The following is a 23,128-nucleotide window of genomic DNA, read 5'->3' on the forward strand; positions in this document are numbered from 1 at the left end:
AAGACCTGTGCTTAATGAGAAGAGTCTGCGTCTATAGCTAGGGGCGGGGGGCGGGGGTCACCTTCTCTTCCTTCTTCAAAGCAAAAAAAAAAAATAAAAGACAACAACAAAAGCCATGTTAAGCAAAGGCAGCTCTCTCAGAGCTTTCCAGAAACTTCCTTCCCAAGCTGTCTCTCCCAAATGGAACTCACACCCCTACCACATTCACCAAGCGGTGAACAGGCACCGTGAGCACAGAGAAAAGGGGGGACAGTCAACGTCAGTGTGCGAGGGACGTGATTATGGTACTTAACACCTACTTACTCAGAGCCTGTTGTGTCCTTTGGTCTTGGTGGCGGGGAGACACGAAGCAGCCAACATCGATCTTGCTGGACAGAAAGAGATTAGATAAAGGACCTCTGGGATAAGACACCTGACACCGACTCCGGCAGACAGACGCAGAGGCTGCAGGGTCTCCTGTCGAAGGCTACGGGCAGGAGTAAAAGGCAGCACTTGAGGGAACAATGGAGACTCCTAGGCCCTGTCATCAAGTAGTCTGTATTCTTAGTCCTCAACCGTCCTAGGGGGAAGGCGCAATGATTTCCATGTCCACATCCCACATGAGGAAACAGGCTCAGAAAGTGAGTGGCCAGGTTCAAGTAGCCCAGGGTTGGTCAAGTCCACCATCCACACTAAGCAATACAATCAAATCGGCATATATATATATATAGCCTGCAAATCATCGATCTGATGGGGGGTTTATATCTAGAAAACATGAAGACATTCTCCAGCAACAGCAGAAGAGGTAACCTGATTAACAATGGGCAAAGGACCCGAACAGACATTTCTCCAAAGACCTCAAGTAGGTCAACAAGCAGGTGAACGGATGCCCAACATCAATGATTGTTAGAAACATGCGAATCAAAACCACAGTGAGATTTCATCCCTGGGAGACAACATCAGGACGGGCACCGTGGAAACTCAGGGACTAACGAGCGCTGGCGGAGATGTGGAGAAACTGGAACGCTGGCGCCCCCCTGGTGGGAGTGTGAAACGGCGCAGCCGCTGTAGGAAATGGTTCGGAGGCTCCTTAGTAAGTGGAACACAGACTTAGCACCTGCCCCCACAGTTCCACGTCCAAGGGGTACCTTCCAAAGAAACAAAAGCAGGGACTCAAACAGGCATGTGTACAAGAGCGCTCACGGAAGCACTAGTCACAAGAGCCAAAGGGCGGCAACAACCCTAATGTCCACCAGTGGATGGACAGAGAAGCAAGCAACGGAACAGCGTTCAGCCTGAAAAGGAAGGAAATTCTAACACGGGCTCCAACATTCACGCACCTGAAAACATCATGCTGAATGAAATAGGTCAGACAAGGGGACACACACATAGGACTGCGCTTTTGGGAGGCAGAGTCGAAATCGTAGAGCAGAAAGCAGAACGGGGAGAGGGAAATAGTCACTGTTTCATGGATGTGCTTTTCATTCGGTTTGGGATGATGAAAACATTCTGGAAATGGATAGGGGTGAGGGCTGCCCAGCATTGTCAATGTACCTAAAGCCAGTGAACTGCACGTTGAAAACTGCTTACCGTGATACACTTCACGACACTGAGATGTAACCTCACGACACGAAAAAGAAACAGAGCTGAATCCACCACAGATGCCATCCCCTTTAAGCTCAGGCAGGCCTGGACCCCACCGGGTCTGGCTGTCTTCCTTGTGCGGGAAAAGCTCTCTGTCCCCATGGCTCTATAGGAATTGCTTTCTGGTGAAAACATTAAGTCCATAATGAACGAGGTAAGAGCCTCTCTCAGCGGAAACGAAAATTCTGCTCAGAACAACTTGAAAGGCCGTTTATTTATTCTATTTATGTGTTTGTTACCAAGTGGCCCCGAGAAAAGTGCCTATTATTATGCCTCATTAAAGGGAGAGCAGCTTTGTGCCCGGCGCTCTGTTCCTCACGAATGCCCCCACTCGGTTCCCATTGCAAAGGAGAGGGCTAAAATAAACAGTTATTTAGGGGCTGGGGCAGGCAATGTTCCAGACTATTCCAAAGCAGATTTTTGTTTCTATCCTCAGAAGACTTACTCCACATATAAAATCTTATCTAGGAGACTTCTCAATTCTGACTTAGTAATTAGGGCTCCAATCCTACTGTATATGAAAACAGTTTTTCCTCCCAGAGTTCAGAATAACCTCATCAATACTGTAGAACACTTTTGTGGCTATTAAAAGCCCTGGAAGACAATCCAAGATAAAATGGGCTAGATATGCTTTTCTTCTTTTTTTTTTTTTAAAGATTTATCTATTTATTTTAGAGAGAGAGTACACGCAAGCAGGGGGGAGGGGCAGCGGGGGGGTGGTGCAGAAGGAAGGAAAGAAGGAGGGGGAGAGAGAGAGAGAGAGCATGCACGTGCATTCAGCAGACCCCCAGCTAAGTGCAGAGCCAGACACAGGGCTTGATCTCAGGACCTAAGCCAAAATCCAGAGTAGGATGCTTAACTGACTGAGCCACCCAGGCGCCCTAGTTTTGTTTTCAAGACCTACACAAAAAGGAGAAATCAGATTCCCATCCACAAAGACTTATTCATTCCTGTTTCACTGGGGAAAGGAAAAAGCAGGTACATGGACCAGCTTCTCTACGCTGTATCTTTTTCTACCTGAATCTTCTGAGGTTTCATGAACAACAACCAGGCTTCTTTTCCACAATCCACTTACCAAAAAAAAAAAAGAAAAGATGCCACCGAGACCTGGCTGGCCCCACCTGAGCACTGGTTCTGTTGGAGACCCCTCTTGGGGTGCTGACCCCTCTGCAGAACGGCGTTCTGCTGTTTGCTGCGCAGGGATCGATGTGTCCTCCAGCGCCGTGGGCTACTGGCTGAGGGCAGACCCAGCCACCATCCGGGCTCACAGGAAGAGGGACTGCGCTCCTCTCAGAGCCAGTTTCCCAAAACTCCTTTGTTATAAGAATCATCAGACGCCTTGCAAAAAATACAGGTTCCCAGGCTCACTATCGCCAATGGGATGGTTTCACGGTACAGTCACTTTGCAGGATGCGGCAGCTCCTCCCACTATGCGTGGCTGCTACCTACACGCATGTACAGGCTCTGGTAGGACGAACCTCGAAACTGGGATGCGAAGTGAAAGGGGTCGATCATAAAAAGACCTGTATTGTACGACTGCATTTTTATGAAATAGTAAGCAGAGGCAAATCCAGAAACACAAAGTAGACTGGAACCTGCCTGGACTTGGAAGAGGGGGAACATGGAGTGACTACTTAAGGGACCTAGGGTTTCCTTTTGGGGTGGTGAAAATGTTCTGGAATTAGTGGCAACTGCTGCACAACTCTGGGAATGCCCTAAAGCTGGATGAATTGTACACTTAGTAGAAGGATGGATTTTATAATACATGAATCAATCAGTTCTCACTAAGCGGTCATTTATATGAATTTATATGAATCCCCAGGTGCCACCTTGCATGTATTAAACTACGCCATCCAAGATAGAAATTTGGAAATCAGGGGGCACCTGGGGTGGCTCATTGGGTTAAAGCCTCTGCTTTTGGCTCAGGTCACGATCCCAGGGTCCTGGAATCGAGCCCCGCATCAGGCTCTCTGCTCTGCAGGGAGCCTGCCTCCCCCGCCCCTCTCCGACTGCCTCTCTGCCTACTGTGATCTCTGTATGTCAAATAAATAAATAAAAATCTTAAAAAAAAAAAAAAAAAAGAAGGGAGGAAACAGATTACTGGTGACTTTTATTTTGAGGCTTTTTACATTAAGTTGTACCTTCCTTTGTGGGAATTTTTTCAAATGAGCACAAGGTAACATTTTTTTTAAATAAAAATCATTAAGAAATAAAAATAACGTCCAGGTCGTCTGTTTTTCAATGATTAACAGGATAGCACCCCAGTCACCCTCCGTTCGAGAGGACATAAACTCAGACTGGAACTGTCACGTCTGAGACTAAGGTCATCCTTGTATCCCTGGTGTTGTCAGCGTAAAACTGGACTCAGTACATGAATCGTAAGAGACAGTCAAGAAGCGATAACCCACCTTCAGAGGTCGTGTTTGGTTTTTTCAAGAACCCATTAGCTCAGGGCTAACGGAAATCTTTACTATTCTTCGGAGTCATAAACTCCCAGGGTTAAACGAGAGCTCAGAAACAATTTGCTGCACTCCCAAAGAGACCTCAGAGAAATCACATGCCTTCCTGGACAACGGAGACGGAGAGCTCCGAGGCCAGGGAACTCTAGGAAAGGCATCATCATAATGTCTTAGGACAAGACGTCACAAGGGGGTGAACGAGTCCCCTCTCATCCCTTGAATCTACTGGATTAAACTGAGATTCTCGCTCTACTCTCCCGAGTTCTATCAGCCCTACTGCTGCAATGTGGGACATGGCCCACGACACCTCAAACTTTGTATTTTGGATTTAATGTTAATGTCACCCCTAAATTCATCTGCTGAAATCCTACCTGCTCCTCAAAATGGTATTAGAAGATGGGGACTTTGTAGTGATGAGATCATGGGGGTGGAGCCCTCATGAACGGGATTAGTGCCCTTTTAAGAAAGACCCCTTCCACATGCAAGCACACAGTGAGAAGATGGAGGTCTATGAACCAACAAGTCCTCACCAGACACTGAATCTGCTCTGGCTTCATCTTGGAATTCCAGCCTCCTGAACTGTGAGCAACAGATGTCCATCACTGAAGCTACGCTGTCTACGGGGTTTCCGTTACGGTGGGCTGAACCCAGTCTGTCATCAGGATCCACCATCACCAAGGGGGGTGGGGGGAGTGCCTTCCGGTAAAGCCTCGTGGTCCAAATGGCTGAGTTCCTATCCACAGAGATTTAACACTGTTTCTTACTAAACTGTGTTTCTGAAATGGACTGTTATTACAGCAGTTAAATTGGAGGATTTAAGGGGCCGTTATTTTTCTAATATATACACAGGGTAAGATTTAAAAAAATAAGAGTGCCTAGAAACAAGTACATACTTCATCCACGAAGGCTTACTGGTTATCAGTGACGGCTGAATCTAACCCTGGTCCCGTCCTCTGGTTTATGCAGAATGCCCCCTTCAATTCACGGAGTATCAACGCATTGTGAGAAGTCCACTGTGGTCCCAGAAATGACTTCTCAGTTCCCATGAGCCGTCCACGTACCTGACTCCTATCTTTGGGGTAATGCACGGTCGACACACTTTTCTCAAATCCCTGCGGTGGCTCACAGGAGACTGTGAAGGTGTCTCTGTGGAGATTAGGTCCGGATTTCCCTGAGCAGAAAGGAGAAGTCTCTCTCTCATCTTACTCCTGGTTCTGTTTTCTACATAAGCTTATCGGACGTTCAGTCTCTAATAATTGGCCTCCGGCAACCACAGGCACCCAGGGCCAGAAATCACACTTTGTATCATGGTTGACAGGAGCTAATGTAACCTCGGGGAAGCCCGTGGCTAGAAAGAGCACGGGAAGTCCCATGGGGCCACTTATGAGCTGGACCCTCCTGGGCCAGCCCTGTGGCACTCTGGAACCTTAGCCTCATCCTCTGTAAAACGAACACAAATCACCTAGCAAAAACCATGTGCTGAGTGGGACTAGACGGCTTTGCCAAGGGTTCGGGTTTCTCGTCAGGCCCCAAACTATCCTCCTAACTTCATCTCCTGTTCGTTCCATTGAAGAGTCTAGGCTCTTCAATGACACCTTTTATGAAGTTTTTTCTTTTCTTTCTTTCTTTTCTTTTTTTTTTTTTTTTCCTCTTCCAAGCCAAGTGTCCTCTCTCTCTCTCTAAAATTCTCTTGCACGTTTTAGGAACATCTTGCACGACATCTATCAGGAGCTGCCTTGTATGTGTAAACTGACGTGCCCTCCCATACGAGCATGCTGTCTCTTTAAGTGCCTTCCTGTTCCGTCGCAAGGCTGGGCACGGTGGCTTGTGCATTAAAAAATGGCCAAGAAATGCTGGCAGGAGGAGGCAAATCGGAGACATTTACTAATATAAAGAGCTGAGCGCACTTAAGGGGAGAGTCTCCCCTGCCCCTTTTCTGTGGGTTCTGTCCATCCCAGGCCCTAATACTCCCTAAGGGAGATGGACCATGCATGTTGGGACCACACATGTGGGTGACAAGCTTCATACCCCCTGCCCACCGGTGAACTCTGCTTTGTCTCTGATCACCAGAGAGGCCGCAAGGTCTAAGAAAACAGTCACACCGGATGTATCCTTCCGAGGACGGTCTGCCAATGGAACTGGTAAATACAACCTTGAGCATGGACCCCAGAGACTTGGTAAGTGGACGGAGGCCATTTTTCTTCATCGCAAGCCACTTGTTACTCTCCAGGAGGAGGATAAAATATTCCTTCCTCCTCCACACTACTGTCCCAGCCTCCTCTGCTAGCAGTGATGGTCCGTGGTGGCCGGTGGCTGTCACCACACTCGGCAGGCCACGGCCTCCCCTCTCTTCTGTGCTGCTTCAAGGTCCTCAAGGATCGAACCAGCACAACAGCTTCTTTCAACAGGTCTATGCATGTCAGCCTCTGTTCGAATCTCACCTGCTTTCTTTTATCTAAAACTATGAAAATAAAGTATTTATTTTTACTTTTCTTAAAGATGTTATCCATTTGAGAGAGAGAGAGACAGCAAGAGAGAGAACACAACAAAGGGGAGAGGGAGAGGGAGAAGCAGGCTTCCTGCCAAGAAGGAAGCCCGACGGGGGGGCTTGATCCCAGGACCCCGGGATCATGACCTAAGCTGAAGGCAGACGCTTAACCGACTTAGCCACCCAGGTGCCCCAAGTATTTAAAACCTACTACAGGACTTGCTTCCGAACAGCAGGTTTCCTTAGGAATTATGTCCATAAAATGAGAGCCTTCGTACCATTTTATATATATGTATGGATACTATTAAGAATTATCAACCATTATTATCGTGTGATTACCATTCATTCATTCAATATTTCCTGAGCATCTACACAGTAGGCATCGTGCCAGGGTCACAATGTCGGACAAGATAGGTAAGACTTCATGGAGCAGATAGTCTTGCAGTAGAGGAAAGCAGACGATCATTCACATATTTACTTGTTAAGTAACAACAGGGGTTAAATCTAATGAGGACAAAGTGCCAGGTGTCAGGATAACACATCTTATAAAATAACCCGACTTAACTCAGTTTGGGGGTTGACAGGCCGAGGATGGTGTCCTTTAAAAAGGGGCTTATGAGCTAAGCTCTGAAGGATGAAACTGCAAAAAACAAATAAAAGAAAGGAAAATTCAAAGGGAGGGGAGAGAGAATTCTGGAAAGCACTATTATTAATGAAAAGACTAAAACTACTCTGCTTGAATTGTGTTCTCTCTCATTCTGTCTTTGGAGGAACCACAGTTCTCATTTGTTTGTTTGCTTTCCAGGATAAGTCGGCAGGGTTCATCTTTAAAAGAACAATCAGCTTTCCTGTGATTTCTCAAGGTTTTGCAGATGAGAAGTTTGCTCTCAGAATCCCGAAACCACAGAGCTGTCATTGTATGCAGGGTGCCACGGCGTACTTCTGTCTTCTGAGAGACAATTAGATGAGGTCGATATTTACTGAGCAGCTACTGTGTGCCAGGTGAGCCAAGCTCTCGAAGTACATCCTCCCGTGCAATCTGTGACAGACAGTTGCCACGGCTGAGATCTCTACTTGACAGATGAGGAAACTGAGGCACACAAGGGTCAACTTGTCTGAGCTTGTAAGTTGCAGAGTCAGGACTGGGGGACCTGAAAGTCACCATCAGTGAGGGACGCATCCCAACATCCTGCCGTTGGCCAAACACACCATGGGCTTTCACACCTCCTGTGCCTTTACTCAAGCTCTTTACCCCACTTGGAATGCCAGTGGGTCCTGCTCCCCTCCCCGCTCCTCCTGATTAAGGTGCGCTCCCCTTCGACGACCAGCTCCAACAACACCTCCGCTATAAAACACCCTCCTTTCTCAGATTAGAAATCAGAAAGATAAAGGAACAAAGCCAAAAATAAAGGGCCAAAGAATCTGTTCTTGCTCTGACCTGGTAATAATCTTCTAGAAAGAACCACTCGCAAACAAGAGCAAGAACTTATCCAGTGACCCGGCTGAAAGAAAAGGTCCACGGGCATCTCTAGGTGAGAAGCACGAGTCTTCTGTTTCTCCCTACTACTGGGGGCACTAGCTGGCTTTGGAACAACCCTGGCCCACCGGCAATCCACTCCACGGGCTACACCGGTATGACCAAAGGACCAGAACTGGGCCTCCCTTATAAAAGCCTTCGTCAGCATCCTACACGGGGCTCACTGAGAGTTCAGCGGGAGTTTAACGTGAGGCTGGACCCAGTCCCCGCAAAGCCACGGCCCGATACAGAAGATACAACTGAGGCTGAATCGGGGAGACCAGAAAATGATTTGTGGGGGGGAGAGAGGACTGGTTTATTACTATTTTTTAAGATTTTATTTATCTGATAGAGTGAGAGAGAGAACACGATGGGGAGCAGCAGAGGGAGAGGGAGAAGCAGGCTCCCCACTGAGCACGAGAGCCCGATGCAGGGGCTCGATCCCAGGACGCTGGGATCATGACCTGAGCAGAAGCCAGATGCATAACTGACTAAGCCACCCAGGCGCCAGGAGAGGACTGTTTTATAACCAGGGGTGTATGGGGGGAAGAGAACAAAAGTGGCCCATTTCCACAAGCTTCATTTAATTTCTATGCAGCCTTCCCCCGCTCACTAATTGAATGTATAATTTATTTTGGCTAGCAACTGCTGCGTGTGGCTTTCAGACCAACACTAATAGGCTTCTAAGGTTCAGTGCCATAGCATTTAGAGAGTGGAATAAAAGTCAGCAGATAAATTATTAAACGGGAAGTGGACGCCACATTCCTGCCCCTCCTGCAGGGGCCTGAAGTATGGGGCGAGGCAGACAGGGAGTCCCGGGCACAGACACCGAGAGCACTAACCCCCCACACAGAGTGTACCAGGCCGTTCGGACACTGCTTATCTCCCGGTGTGGACCGAGGCCATCACGGGGCAGCACCACAGGGCAAAAGTCACCCAGGGCTCTTGTCAAATATTCTTTGAGCAGCAGATCTTTGATGACAGGGGAGCCTTTATTTAGCTTAAGAAATTAAAAAAAAAATGTTTAATTTAAATATTAAAAAAAATTTTAACCCCATCTCGGGTCCAGTCATAATAAGCTTGCCTGGGATCTACAGTATTTTAGAACATGGTCCTGAGTTTCTAAGTTGGAAGAAGAAAGATCAAGGCTTCTAGAGCCTCTGTTCACAGTCTATAGCTCTGATAGCAGCAGCTCATAAGCCGTTCCAAATGGTTCAAGTTATGCAGAGCTCCAGAGATCCCCCGTGAAGGCTACCATTCCTGAACTTTTTAAAAGGGATCCAGTTTATAGTAAGATTTTAAGTTTCTTACATCAATCTAAGCTAATCATCTGATCTAGTCTTCATTTTGCATAGCATCAGGGTTTTGGGGGTGGCTGTTTATTTTTGTCTCACCTTGTTTCTTGCTAACCCATCATGCTTACCAAAGCAGGCACCAGGAGAAAGTTCCACGTTCACCAACACACACCAAGGGCAGGTGGGGAGAGTAGATAAGCAACGCTCACGGTAAGAAAACACACAGACCCAAAGCACGATGGCGATCACGAAGAGAATGGTGCCGAGCAGGACAGACTGGGAAGGCCATCCTTCCCAGAGTGGAGCTTTTAGCAAGAGTGGGCAGCAAAAGCCACCCTAACCAGGGGAGGCTTCTCATCGCCTGCTTGAGAATTAAAAAAACCAAACCAAACCAAACCCAAGTATCGGGGGAAAGATTATTTTAGAAAGAGGGAATGGCAGGTACAAAGACTCTGAGTTAGAATGCAGCTTTGCATGTTCAGAGAACAGAAGAAAGCCACTGTGGCTTAAGGAGGTGCCAGATGAGGACAAGGGGCAGGCAGGCCCCAGATGGTCTGAAGACTCCCAGGGAAGGTGTTTGGTGTCATTCCAGATGTGGCAGGAAGCCACTGGAGTTCCCAGGAGTCAAAAGCAAAGCTTCACCCCTCAGAAGGGGCATGGGTAGCAATCACGTGTGAAGGCCTCGGTGCCCAGAGCCACCCCAGGTGAATGAAGATAAAACATTCTAGAGCTGCCGTGGAAAGTCGGCTCTCCAACCAACCCGGAGAATCCACCCAGAGCAACGGCAGCAAGTGGGGGATGGCCAACCCTGGCGTTATCAACTGGGAGCTCACAGAGGAGATGGGAGCGGAGGGCAGAGCATCACTGAAAACACTGGCCCCCTTTGTACGCGGCGGCCACACAAACCTCCCAGGCAGTCACTCAAGCTTCCCCAATGCTGGCCCTACAGATGCTCTACCACAGCAGCGAGCAGCACGGCCTGGAGTCAGAGCAGGCGCGGACTGCCCTCTCCTGAGCCCTTCCCTGCCTCGGCTCTGCCCCTGGCAAAGGTGGCACCGACCACAGGACCGCAGCCCATGGCTGTTGGGAGGACGAAATTAGACAGTATGTGAAGGGCTCGAGACACACACACACGCTCTAGCAGTGGCATCTGGATCTCTGGCAGGCCATGGTATGGCTCTGTGCGTGTGTCCTTGATGCACACCGTCCCAGGAGGTGACAAGCACATCCTGTAGCAAATACCTGATTGAGGGCTTTCTCTCAGCTCAAGTGTGGAATAGGCGAGGGAGCCAGGGAGGTGATGATCTAGAAACAGCCCTCATGCAACAACAGATGAGCAGATCAAGAATCCACATCCCCTGCCCCTCAGGTGGGGCAGCGCCAAGGCCATCCGACACCCACTCCCCGTGGTCCCCGGTGAGAACAGACCTCAGCTGCCCACAGTGGTTATCTGCCCAACAGTGTATCTTTTGTTGGCTTCCTTCCCTTCCCCGTCTCAGCCCCCCATCACCTGACTGACACTCTTGGGGACTGCTGCTCAAGTAAACCGTCTGGCTCCTGAACCTTGTACAGAAATGGGTCTGGGGCAGAATTTTTTTTTTTTTTGAAATAAACACTGTATCCTTTAATGATAAAAACAGAACTCCTCGTTGGTAACAAGCCAGAAGAAAATCAACATCACACAGCAAAGGTTGGAGCAGAATTTTTATCACTAACAGCAAGCCAGACAGAGTACTCTTTCTGTACTTATTAGCTTCCAGTTGTAGGTCTCTGGGGTTTCAAACAAACAAACAGCAACAAAAAATAAACAGCCATGTCCTGGGGTAAAGCAGTCCTAACTTGTAAAATTCTCTAGGCACACTTCTCCTGGGGTGTCGAGCTGCCCACCAGGCCTATGTGAGACAGGGTTCAGAAGGGCCTTGCAGGAAGGTAGCTTCACACTGTCATCTGTCTGACGCTATAAATGTGGGCACGGCCAGTGCGCTTCCTGCTACAAAAACAGATTTAGAATTCGTTTCTCCATTAGTTCTTTCTTTCCTTTCTTCTTGGAGGAAGCTCTCTCTATACACACACACACACACACACACACAGCTGAGTCGGCTTTCCTAAACAGCCAGGGAACACACAAGAGGAGAGAACGATGGGCTTACCTTGGGAGAGGCACTGGTTGGCCAGGGCAACCTGACCGGAATGCAGGTAGAGATTGAGGCGCGTGAAGATGCCCACCAGCGAGGGAATGGTGATGAAGCAGTAGGCAACACAGGCCTAGAAGGACGGGAAGAAACATGGCAGGTGACGTAAGCAACACCCCCACTGCAGCCTGGTCCTCCTGCTTCCATCCATCACATATTTTCAATTAAAAAACACTGACAAGGGGTGCCTGGGTGGCTCAGTGGGTTAAGCCTCTGCCTTCAGCTCAGGTCATGATCTCAGGGTCCTGGGATCGAGCCCCATGTTGGGCTCTCTGCTTGGCGGGGAGCCTGCTTCCCCCTCTCTCTCTGCCTGCCTCTCTGCCTACTTGTGATCTCTGTCAAATAAATAAATAAAATCTTAAAAAATAATAATAAAATAGGGGCGCCTGGGTGGCTCAGTGGGTTAAAGCCTTTGCCTTCGGCTCAGGTCATGATCCCAGGGTCCTGGGATCGGGCCCTGCATCGGGCTCTCTGCTTGGCAGGGAGCCTGCTTCCTCCTCTCTCTCTGCCTGCCTCTCTGCCTACTTGTGATCTCTGTCTGTCAAATAAATAAATAACATCTTAAAAAAATAAATAAAATAAAATAAAAAATAAAAAACACTGACAATAACGAAATCTCCTCCTTCTGAGCCCCAATTTTCTCTTCTCGCCTCTGCAGCATACTCCAGATGCCTCTTTGGGAGGAGGGGGGGCCAAGCAAATAAGGAGCATAAGGGGATAAGGAAAATAAACCCTCATCTGTCATAGCAGGAAGTAAAGAGGTTGACACCTACTAGTGACTAAGCAGCAGACTTTTAAACCAATTACTTAAAAATATGGCAGTAATTGGAAGAAATTGCTCGAAAAGGTTTTGAGGTGGTTGGCTCTTGAGAAAAGAGGTATAAAGTTAGGGCAGGGATAGTATGCTTATTTTTCACTGTCCTCTTTTTGGTCCAATTCCATTTTTTTTTTTTTTAAAAACACAGATATGGATTGCTTTGATAAAAAGACTTTCCAGATATAGACACGAGCCAGAAGTAATTCAGCTGGCAAAAAATGCGATCCACCTCTCAACGCGGCCCACCCCACCCCTGCCCTTAACACGTGTCCAAATGAAGACTTCTCTGATCATTTGTCTTGAAAAATTCCAAGAAAAGTAGTTTATCCATAGATACTTGAGAAGGAAAAATTAACCTGGAAAATCGATACTTAACCACCCCTTAGGACACACTTGTTTTTTTCTGGGAAGAGCAACTTAGAAACTTGCAAATGAAACAACTGGAGGTTCAAAGTCAGGGAGTCTTATATCTAGAACATACCCGGACAAAGGCAGCCGTCTTTCTGGAATGATTTCCTTTCATTACTTTCCTCGTTTCCATTGCCAACCGGTTTACACTCTGGATTTATTAATTAAAAAAAAAAAAAAAAAAGGAAGACTTATGAGATGATGACTGACTCCGATTAACATCTTCCTAGAGATCCGGATGTTAACTGCATACAAGTCAACAAGAATGAGCTACGTGGGGCCCAGACGGGTTAGCTCTGAACCCCGACATGCCAGAGGGGTCATCCCGCCTGCCTCAGTCTCAGCCTTGAGCAAACATCTCCAACAGGGTAAGAACAAAAGGCCCTCACTGAGTTAGTCATGCCTATCAACTGGCATTGTAAATGACCATTTTCTGGTTTAATGAATAGCCAGGGTTCACTTCATTTCCAGAAATCCCACACACTAAGCTTGATATCTTAGCGATCCTGAGAGAAACCTTCAAACCCAAGAGGCAGCACGCAATTCAGCGATGCAATGCAGACGTGAACTGTAAGGCCAGAAACAGCCGCTTCCACATCACGCTCACGGCCTACGGGTGTGTTCTAAGAGCTGTGCGTTGCTCAGCTTCCTTCACCGCCACAACCCTACAGTGAGCTTCCCCGACCCCGATGTACAGAAGAGGTCTCTACCGTTAGGCCTTAAATTCAGGAACGCCACATAACCGGCTAAGCAGCAAACAAATCTATAAAAAGGCTGCTCTCCTTGAATTTACACGAAGCGATTAAAGCCTTGGGGAATCTTTCCACAAGCGTGGTAAGTTTGGACCCATGGTTCCCAGACTGTGTACCATGGCATCCTTGAGGGCTGGAGCAAACTCGCAGGGGCACCCACAATTTTTTAGGGAAACGGAGCAATGTCCCATTGTCGAGCGCTGTGGAAAGCACCGGCCTTAGGAAGCTCATGGATTCAACACCGGACCGTGCCCTGTCCCTCACGCCGATGTCCTAGCTTGGGTGAAAATGGGTTCTCAACAGCTACTCTGATGACAAGTACTGTGCAAAAACCAGTGTGGGGAAAGAAAAATCAACATGGAACAGAGAACGAGGGTAGCGATGCCAATCCGAGGGCAAGGTCTGAGAAGTGGTGCAGTGCCCAACGAGTTACTAGTCACTGGGATTATTTAAGAATAAAGATATAGGGACGCCTGGGTGGCTCAGTGGGACGCCTGGGTGGCTCAGTTGGTTGGACGACTGCCTTCGGCTCAGGTCATGATCCCGGAGTCCTGGGATCGAGTCCCACATCGGGCTCCCAGCTCCATGGGGAGTCCGCTTCTCCCTCTGACCTTCTCCTCGCTCATGCTCTCTCTCACTGCCTCTCTCTCAAATAAATAAATAAATAAAAAATATTAAAAAAAAAAAAAAATAAAAAATAAAAAAAATAAAAAAAGAATAAAGATATATATTTTTTTCTTTCAATTCACATATATTGCTATTTCTAAAAGCTACCCAGTTGTTAGGGCATAAACACTTAAGTTCTTTGAGTCTAACTTCTTAATCAACAGAACTGCTATTTCTTTCTTTGCCGTGGGGACACCACACAGAGCTACCAAGAACCAGCCAGCCTGGGACTCCGGTTAAACTCTTAGAACCATACGTTAATATTTCCGTAACTCATCAGTGCAACCCACTTTGCTGCTGGCATATGGGACTGAGAATATGCTCATTTCAGAGAAAAAGAAGTTAAAAAAAAAAAAAAGCATGTAAAGACTTAAGCAAAAATTGCAGATTTGATTAATCTTTGAGAAACCGGCTTTTGTGCCCTGAAGAACAGAAGTGTTCCGGGGCCACAAGACTCCTGGATTAAACTCCATGCTTGGCAGATAGTTAATACTTATTGAGAAAACAAATGAATAAATGAAAATCCTTACGTGAATCAACTGCACAAGAACAGGTTCCAGGTTGCAAAACATTGACCGAGCCTCAACGTAAAAACTGAGCTGCTGTTCAAAATCACGGCCAAAGGAAACCTAGAAGCAAGGGAAAAGGTGCTGAGAATGTTACCCCCAGGCACCTGGGAGCACACACCATTGAGAAGAGTTTCCCTGAGCTTCGACAGGTAGGGAAAGTCTGTGATGACAAGTCACCAAAAATATGAAGGGGTGGAAATGTCCTGGGTATACAAGGGCGCGGGTGCGCGCGCGCACACACACACACACACGAATTTACACTTGCCTCTGCAGCGTACTCCAGATGGCTCTTTGGGAGGAGGGGTACAGGCAAATAAGGAGCATAAGGGGGTAAGAAAAATAAACTCTCATCTGTCGTAGCAGGAAGTAAATAGGTTAACACCTATTAGACTTTACGTGACTCTGCCCAGCATATAACTGGAATATTACTATTACCACCTCCTCTTCATGACATGAGCACTGGAGTAGAACATAAAAAGACCAAAGGGTAGTACAGAACAGTATCTCAGAATGTAAATCGGATTTCCCAGGCTAGAAGGAAACGCCTGGAAAGGAAATAATGGAATTTTGTTTGTCAGCTGTGGCCTTTTCACAGAACATAAATTTGGTTATTGGGAGCCATTGGTCAGAGGGATTTCCCTAATAAGAGCCACACCTTTTTGCTTACTGATGGGGAGTCCAAACTCGGCAACTTATGGGTGGCCGGGGAAGCCAGAAGTGGAAATTTCTCCATCAATAAAAAATTTATTTCTTCAAATTTATGAACAGTGGTTAGGAGGACAAACTTGACTGTTACAGCAATCATTTTTGCCCAGAGGAGGTTTAACATTGCTATTTCCATTAAAGCTATCAGGTTTCCCAACCTATTTCCACATATTCTTTTCCATTCTAACCGGGTGGCTCTCAGACAAACCCATAAAGGGATAAAATACCACCTGGTCATCGTATAAATGAAGGACAAGGAGAGTCCCGTGGTAAAAGGTGCATTTCCCAACACAGCAGTTGAAAAGTTAATTCTGATTCTGCATGAAAATGGATTATTTTACCTACAGACGAAGCTGACCCCTCCTGTTGAACAAGTCAGATTTTCAGGTCCTTTTCAAAGTAATCTAGTTATTTATCTCTTGGTCAGCTTTGTCTTGACATTTATATTAAAATAAGGCACCCGCAGAGGTTGCTACTTAAGCTTTGTGCACAAAGAAGGAAAACAACGGTGGTTCTGGCTAGGAGGGACTGGGGTAAGTTGTTCCCAAAGAAGGCTGTAAGAACCCCTCCCACTCTGCCTGGCCTCTTGCAGCCTCCCTGTGGACCCGCACACCCCCCCCATCTTGGGGGTGGAGTCTACTTTCCCATCTCTCCAAGGGGACAGCCCTGGTGACTGCTTTGACCAACAGAATGCAGCAGGATGAGACAGCAGTCACTGAGTGATCGCAGGACTTTGGTCTTAAAAGGCCCCACAGCTTCTGTCCATGCCTGCACCATACAGAACAGCTTGGCTGAGAAGGCTAGATGGTGGCAGAATGGCAGAAAGAGGCCACGCCGGTGAGAAATGAGGCCCCAAAAGCCAGCACCAAGAGCCTAAACATGGGAGCGAGGCTGTCCTGGATCCTCCGTGGCCCCGATCCTGGTACACGGAGCAACCTGGCTCCAGTCAACCCCTAGGATTGTTAAGAATTAATAAAACAGGGGCACCTGGGTGGCTCAGGTCATGATCTCAGGGTCCTGGGATCGAGCCCCACGTCAGGCTCTCTACTCAGCAGGGAGCCTGCTTCCCCCTCTCTCTCTGCCTGCCTCTCTGCCTATCTGTGATCTCTGTCAAATAAAAAAATAAAATCTTAAAAAAAAATTAATAAGACACGGTAACTGAAAGCTGCAAAGTCTTGTGAGTTGTTACGCACAATTTTGCCCCTCCCCCCAGCATCCGTCCGCCATCACTCAATGAGCCGCACATCACATCGGGTGCCTTTGGGAGCCCCTACTCCCGACTCCCAGGATCCATGCAATTCACGGTTGCACAGGCGTGCGAAGGTCTCCCAGGCCTGGCCAGTGTGTTCCTTCCCCCTCACTGCACCAACTCATGCAGGGAGAAGCCGGTGACCTTTAGTCTAGTTAGTCTAGAGACTCAATCCCAGGACTTCCCCTGGAGCCCTTTCTGCTGGGCCGCAGCACTGGCAGGCTTGGGGACCCGGGGCTCTGCAGGGGAGTGAGCCTGCCAGGGAGGACACTACGGGAGGGAGCAGAACCTGGAGCCGCAGACCTACAGAGGGCAGGTCCTGATGACACCACGGAGACCCCTACGGCCAGCTGCTCCTTCAGAGAGCTCCATTCCTGGACTTGGCATCCCCCATCCAAACCTCTCCCTCCCCCTTTTTTTATTCCTTAGGCCAGTTTGGTCTTGGCTCTCTCTGCCCCCAGGGGAGTGCTGGCTAATGTAAGATGTTTTCTAATTTCATCTTATCATAATAAAAATGAAAAGCACCAGGGAACATAATGTTAACTGCTTTCACCGGAGTTAAGGACAAACAATTACATCACATTTCCAAGTGCCCTGAACCTTCTTCCCCAATACTTACCATTTTTATAAATCCATTAATCAAATATGCCAGCATTCTTTTCTCATCCTCCAGAGTGAGTGCACTAAAATCAATAATGGTACATAATTAACACTGAGGTAACAAACGAAAGTTTCTAAGGAATATATAAGAAGTAAGCGATTTAACAGGTAAGAAAATTTTGCATTTTCTAGATTTTGAAAACCCCCAACAGGCTGCATGTGTTTCTTTTGATGAAAATATATCATCTAAATGAACATAACTTAAATGTGTTTCTCATCTCTCTCAAAGATGACGTTTTCATAACATATTTATTAATAGCAAAGGAGAAGGAAACTTTCCCTTGGAATTTGGACAGCAAAGTCCAACTGCAAATTTTGCATTCCGGAGAAGTTGTGTTCAACATTTTGGAATAAAAAATTTCAAATAAGCAGTTAAGTCGAATGAATTCCACAACAAACATCCATATATCTACCACCAGGATCCCACCATTATCATTTTACTGTATTTGCTTTATCACGAAACTATCCACTTCCCTCTCCATCCATCAAATCCAGCTCATTCTGGGGAAGCATCTTCAAGTAAAATTACAGATTGCGATTGCCTCTATCTAACGGCAGTATTAATACAAATATATTTAAGACAGTGTCACGTCCTTAAGCTTCAACTACACATGTGAAAGCCTAGTAACAGTTCCCCAAAATTATTTTTTTAAAAAAACTTAAGAGCTTAGAGAAAACAGGAGCCAAGTCTTTTGTGTGTTGGTTTGTCCTGGGGGAGAGTAAGTACTGGCAAAAACTGCACTCCATCCGCTAACAAAGCAATGTCCGTTTCGTTCTTTGAGACTCCATTGCCCAGCCCCCTCTGCAGCTGGGTATAACCAGAGGACAGTTCTAGCCAAGGGGATGTGAGCACAAGCGAGGGTGAGCCATCCAAATTTCTCCCAGAAAGAAAACTGCTGTCCTCCAATGCCCGCAGGCTGTACATGGACATGGTCATGGTAAGCCAGCTTCAGCCCCAGGAAAGAACGGCAGAGGGATGGCCAAGCAACAAGGTAGAAGGAGCCTGGGGCGCCTGCGTGGCTCAGTGGGTTAAAGCCTCTGCCTTCCGCTCAGGTCATGATCTCAGGGTCCTGGGATCGAGCCCCGCATGGGACTCTCTGCACAGCAGGGAGCCTGCTTCCTCCTCTCTCGCTCTGCCTGCCTTTCTGCCTACCTGTGATCTCTGTCAAATAAATAACATAAATAAATAAAAATCTTAAAAAAAAAAAAAAGACAGAAGGAGCCTGGATAGCACTCTACGGTACAGTGACCCTACCCCAACATTCTGATCTCACACCTTTAGCAAGACAGAAATAAACCTTCTATTTTGCTAAAGCTAAAAACCCGGTATCCTAGTAAGATGGGTGCTTTTCTGATGTGTTTTGTGCCTTTATTTCTATTTCTGTCCAAATAAAAAGCCTATCGGTTCCATGTATTATGAAAAGTCTTGATATTTTGATTTTGATAACTATTCATGAGGTTGACAATGCAAGATCATGAAGATAAGGATTCCAAAGTTCAGAAGAAAAAAAAAAAAAGTAAAATTCATCTTGCTGACGATTAAGTTCCAAAAACGTTTTCTCCATTCTTGTAACATTTTCCAGTGACTCAATCTGCTGTACTTAAAAATTCTTTGGGGACTAAAATTTCAGCTACAAATACGCAGGACTGCTTCAAACACAATCACATGGAAGCACGTAAGAGAAAAAAAAACTAGAAAGAAAAGGAGTGACAGTTTGGCCTCTGACCCAAGAGGTAAGGCCAACGCGTAGGACTGAGTCTCAAGTCTACTGAACACCTCCAGCCCTTCATGTAAGGGACAGAAGTCATTTCATCTGAATTTCAAATAACTGGCTAATAATGAGAAAAAATGTACAGCTATGTTACTGAATGAGTGAACTCATTATTATCCTATCTGGTGCTCTCAAATCTCCAGGAGACGTGGAGTTTGAGTTCACTTGGATGAAACCAGCGTTTTCCTGTCAACAGAAATCCCTTTGTAAAAACATCTGCCATCTTGGGGAGCCTTGCTGGCACACTCCGTTGACTGTCTCTTGGTTTAGGCAGAGGCCATGACCTCAGGGTTGTGGGACTGAGCCCCACCTCAGGGTCCATGCTCAGCAGGGAATCTGCCCTGGATTCTCTCCCTCTGCCCCTCCCCCAACTAGTTCTTGCTCTCTCTCCCTCTCAAATCAATCTTCAAGAACAACAACAACAAACCTGCCATTTCATTTTCTCAGGAAGGTTCATCTCAGCCTCTCTCTTCTCCTGTACTGGAATGCCCTCATTAGCAAGAATTTTAATAGACCCCATAAAATGATATTACCCATAGTGGCAGCTTAATGCAGTAATTCCCCAATGTACTATTATGTGATATTAAGACCCAATCCCTGTTATGTCTCAGCCTCGAGCGTGGCTTACTTCACAGAATCATGCATGGTCTTGCAGACGTGCAAAAGGGCATTCAGAATGACAGGGTCCTTTGTGGGTTCTTGCTGATGCCTATAAGACATTTAAAGATGACAGTAAAAGTTATGTCCACTCACAGCAATGAAGGCATGAGCTGAGTTTCTCCTTTGTTGCGTATATTTGAGATAAAGCAAATTACTCAGTTGGCATTGGCAATGGTTGGTTTTAATTCTTCTTCCAGTAACAATAACAAGCTTGCTTTTCTGCACATATTATAACTTCTCCTAAAATTACCGTAAATCCTACAAAATCACGGGAAAGCTGCTGCATTTCTTAAGCCAAGCAATGGGCAAATCTGATTTTTTTTTTTAAACTACATTTCTTCCTAAAGCTGTCTACAATCTATTACTGTGTTAAGTGCCAGACAAAACTGTAATTTGGCTTTTCAAATAATATAGAAGGACGAGGTCTTATAACAAATCTTTACCCAAGTAAAGGAGGTATATTTGTTCTAAGCATATGGAATTAACCTTTTAGGAAAACAACCCAAGGAAAGCTTAAAACATACATTATTCAAGCAACATCTAACTCAGTTTTCCCAACTGGGGTTATTTAAGTTCCATCTTAACACACCTTATTTTACCCTATCTATATATTTAATATTTTAAGCAACTTTAACTTTTTAAATTTAACTGTCTTAGAAAAAATACATGAAAACAATTAAACTAGCTATATAATATATATTATCAAATATACTTAAATACACAACTTTTAAAATCAAAATCAAAATCTCTCCTCCCCGTGCCACCTAGAATTATTTCCTGTAACACCAACAGTAGGCTGTTTGGGGAAACACAGATGTAGTCAAAAGGAAAGCAACGAAATTTAAAAACCGCTCACAAATCTAAGCACGGAAGACGGAAAGCTTTCTAGCTCTGCGACCTTGACAAGTATGACTTTATTTTTATCTTTTAGAATGTTACTCCCTAAGTAGTTCATTAACAGACGGCTCCTTCCAAAAACACATCGGAATACAATGTAGGTGACAGCCAGGTTCCGGCTACTCCTTATGACTTTGTCTGCTTAGGCACTGATTACAAACTTTTATCACGACTGCTCCTTTTAATGTGGTTTTCCTCTCCATGTTATTTCAGAGGTTAAATGCATACAGATCATTAGGCCTCCAAGGACACAGAGTGACTCCTACCCACACGCATCACAGGGGCACCGGCAATCCAAACTTCTGGTTATGCCGTGTTATACTTACTTGATAAAAACTTCCATGATGCATTTGCAAACCTCCACCCGCACACTCTCTTTTTGGAACATGTCCAGAAACGGCAAAAATTTTTCCTAAAAACAAACAAATAAATAAAAGCACTCTCCATGCCATTGACACAAGTTGCTGGAAGGGATTTGGGGGTCCCTTTTCTCTTGAAGCTCAGAGCAGAGAAAGAGTTGTTCATCTCTCTAAGGCGGGTCAGATGAGGACCCACGTGAAAGCAGGTTTGTGAAAGCTAGGAGGGTTAAAACCACTCACATGCGCCAGGGGTCAGGGCTGGGGCCAGTGAACATTTGGGGAACAATCTGGGCAAGCTGCAGATGATCATGTGCTTCTCCAGATAACAACACACAAGGTGGGCTTCTGACTTTTTTAGAATTGTATTGACCAGAGAAAGAAGAGCCAGTCGTTCAGAGTGGCCCCCATATCCTGGCTCTACATTTAGTAACTGCGCCACCTGACTCAAAGTTACTCCATACTTCCTCCAGCACCAGTCTTCCCATCTGTAAAGTGGGAATCATAACTGCTCCTAAGTCCTAGAGGTCTTGTGAAAACGGTATGAGGCAACGCATGCAAAGATCTTAGCAGGTGCTTGGAGTACGGCAAAGCTCCAAAAAATATTTTTAACATAAACAATAAACAAACACAGTTCATAAATGGAAACCAGAAGACACAGGGGCAGCAGGGAAGAGAATCCCCTAGATTTGTACTTGCCCAGGGGCATCATGGGATATTTTTAAATATGAGGGACGCATAAAAAAATGTCAACTGTCAGAGACTGAGACAATGATGAGTTCAACCTATTTCAGAGTCTCAACGAGGCTGCATGTGTGATAAAAAGCAAGTGTCATATGAAAATCAGTGTGGAAGAGGAAACGAGGAAGAAGATGTCCAGTCTGACTCTGAGGTTTGAGAAGCTGTATGGTGTTCAAGAGGGGCACACATTCCATGAGTGAGGCACGAAAGAAATGAAGATAATCTTTTTCTCTCACAGTCTGAGTACTCATTTTTCAAGCACTCACTAAATTGTTATGCCATAAATACTGAAGTTGTTTATACCAACTGCTTCCTAAAGGGAAATGTTAAGTATTTCTTTTGGCCTGGGGCATCATGAAAACAGGACTGAGACACTAAGTGAACCTCTCACTCAGACACAAATTTCCAAAGGTAATTAAGGAACGCTACTTACCACTGAGAAAAGAACGGAGAAATCATGGAAGTGGGCAATCACCTTCTTAATTATTGACTGAAGCTGCAAAACCAAAGAGAAAACACATCTTATTTAATAAAACTTGGATATATTTTTTCAAGATTTTATTTCTAGGTATTCTCTACACCCAATGTGGGGCTTGAACTCACAACGCCAAGATCAAGAGTCACACGTCTCCCCGACTGAGCCAGCTAGGCACTCCAAAAGTTGGATATTTCTAAAAGGCGACGATTTTCTTTCATATTTTGAAATTACAATTACAATAAAGGAGAGCAGGATGTCTCAGGAACGGGAGATTACTGGGGGTAGGTTAGGCCCTGTCTCAGTCTTGAGTTTGCCCATCTTACTCTGCAGTTTTTGGGAAGCCACTTCTCACCCTCATCTTCCTCTTCCATAAAATGGAGAGTAAAGCAGTATCTTGTTCACTGTGAGGGTTAAATGGGATAGTTCATGTGATGTGCTTAGAGCAGTACAGTGTCTTTACTTGGAAAGCTGTCTATTAAAATCAGCTACGAATATTTGGGGCGGGGGAGGGGTAATAATTCATCAAAGGGCCACAGAGCCATCACAACTACTCAACGTAGTTATTGCAGGTCCAAAGCAGCCAGAGGGAGTTATGTGAACAAATGGGCATGGCTGGTTCCAATAAACCTTTATTCACAATAACAGATGGTGAGCTACATTACATATGGTCTATGGGGCATACTTTGCAGACCCCTTGTTCTAGCCCATGATGGCCCTGTGTTTCTTGATGACTTCCGTGGAGAGGCAATGAATGGAGTTTACTGGCAGAGTCAAATGTCACATCATTACCCGAGGATGGTGGCGCAGTCTCTAAGCTTGGCCCCA

The 23,128-nt window shown here is 46.0% G+C and overlaps 1 protein-coding gene across 2 annotated transcripts in view; it reads right to left on the minus strand.

Annotated features, from left to right (window-relative positions):
- VPS35L (VPS35 endosomal protein sorting factor like) overlaps positions 1 to 23,128 on the minus strand; it is a 115,312-nt gene that overhangs the window by 23,239 nt on the left and 68,945 nt on the right. For both annotated transcript variants that reach the window (XM_032836186.1, XM_032836187.1), the window contains 7 exons: positions 22,259 to 22,321; positions 21,055 to 21,140; positions 19,800 to 19,880; positions 17,359 to 17,422; positions 14,747 to 14,845; positions 12,872 to 12,949; positions 11,532 to 11,646 (listed from right to left, as the gene is read on the minus strand). In XM_032836186.1, the coding sequence (XP_032692077.1) occupies positions 11,532 to 11,646; positions 12,872 to 12,949; positions 14,747 to 14,845; positions 17,359 to 17,422; positions 19,800 to 19,880; positions 21,055 to 21,140; positions 22,259 to 22,321 (586 nt within the window). The remainder of the gene's footprint in view (positions 1 to 11,531; positions 11,647 to 12,871; positions 12,950 to 14,746; positions 14,846 to 17,358; positions 17,423 to 19,799; positions 19,881 to 21,054; positions 21,141 to 22,258; positions 22,322 to 23,128) is intronic.

Source organism: Lontra canadensis, unplaced genomic scaffold, assembly GCF_010015895.1.
Source record: "Lontra canadensis isolate GAN:19392208 unplaced genomic scaffold, GSC_riverotter_1.0 scaffold91, whole genome shotgun sequence".
Classification (NCBI taxonomy): Eukaryota; Metazoa; Chordata; class Mammalia; order Carnivora; family Mustelidae; genus Lontra; species Lontra canadensis.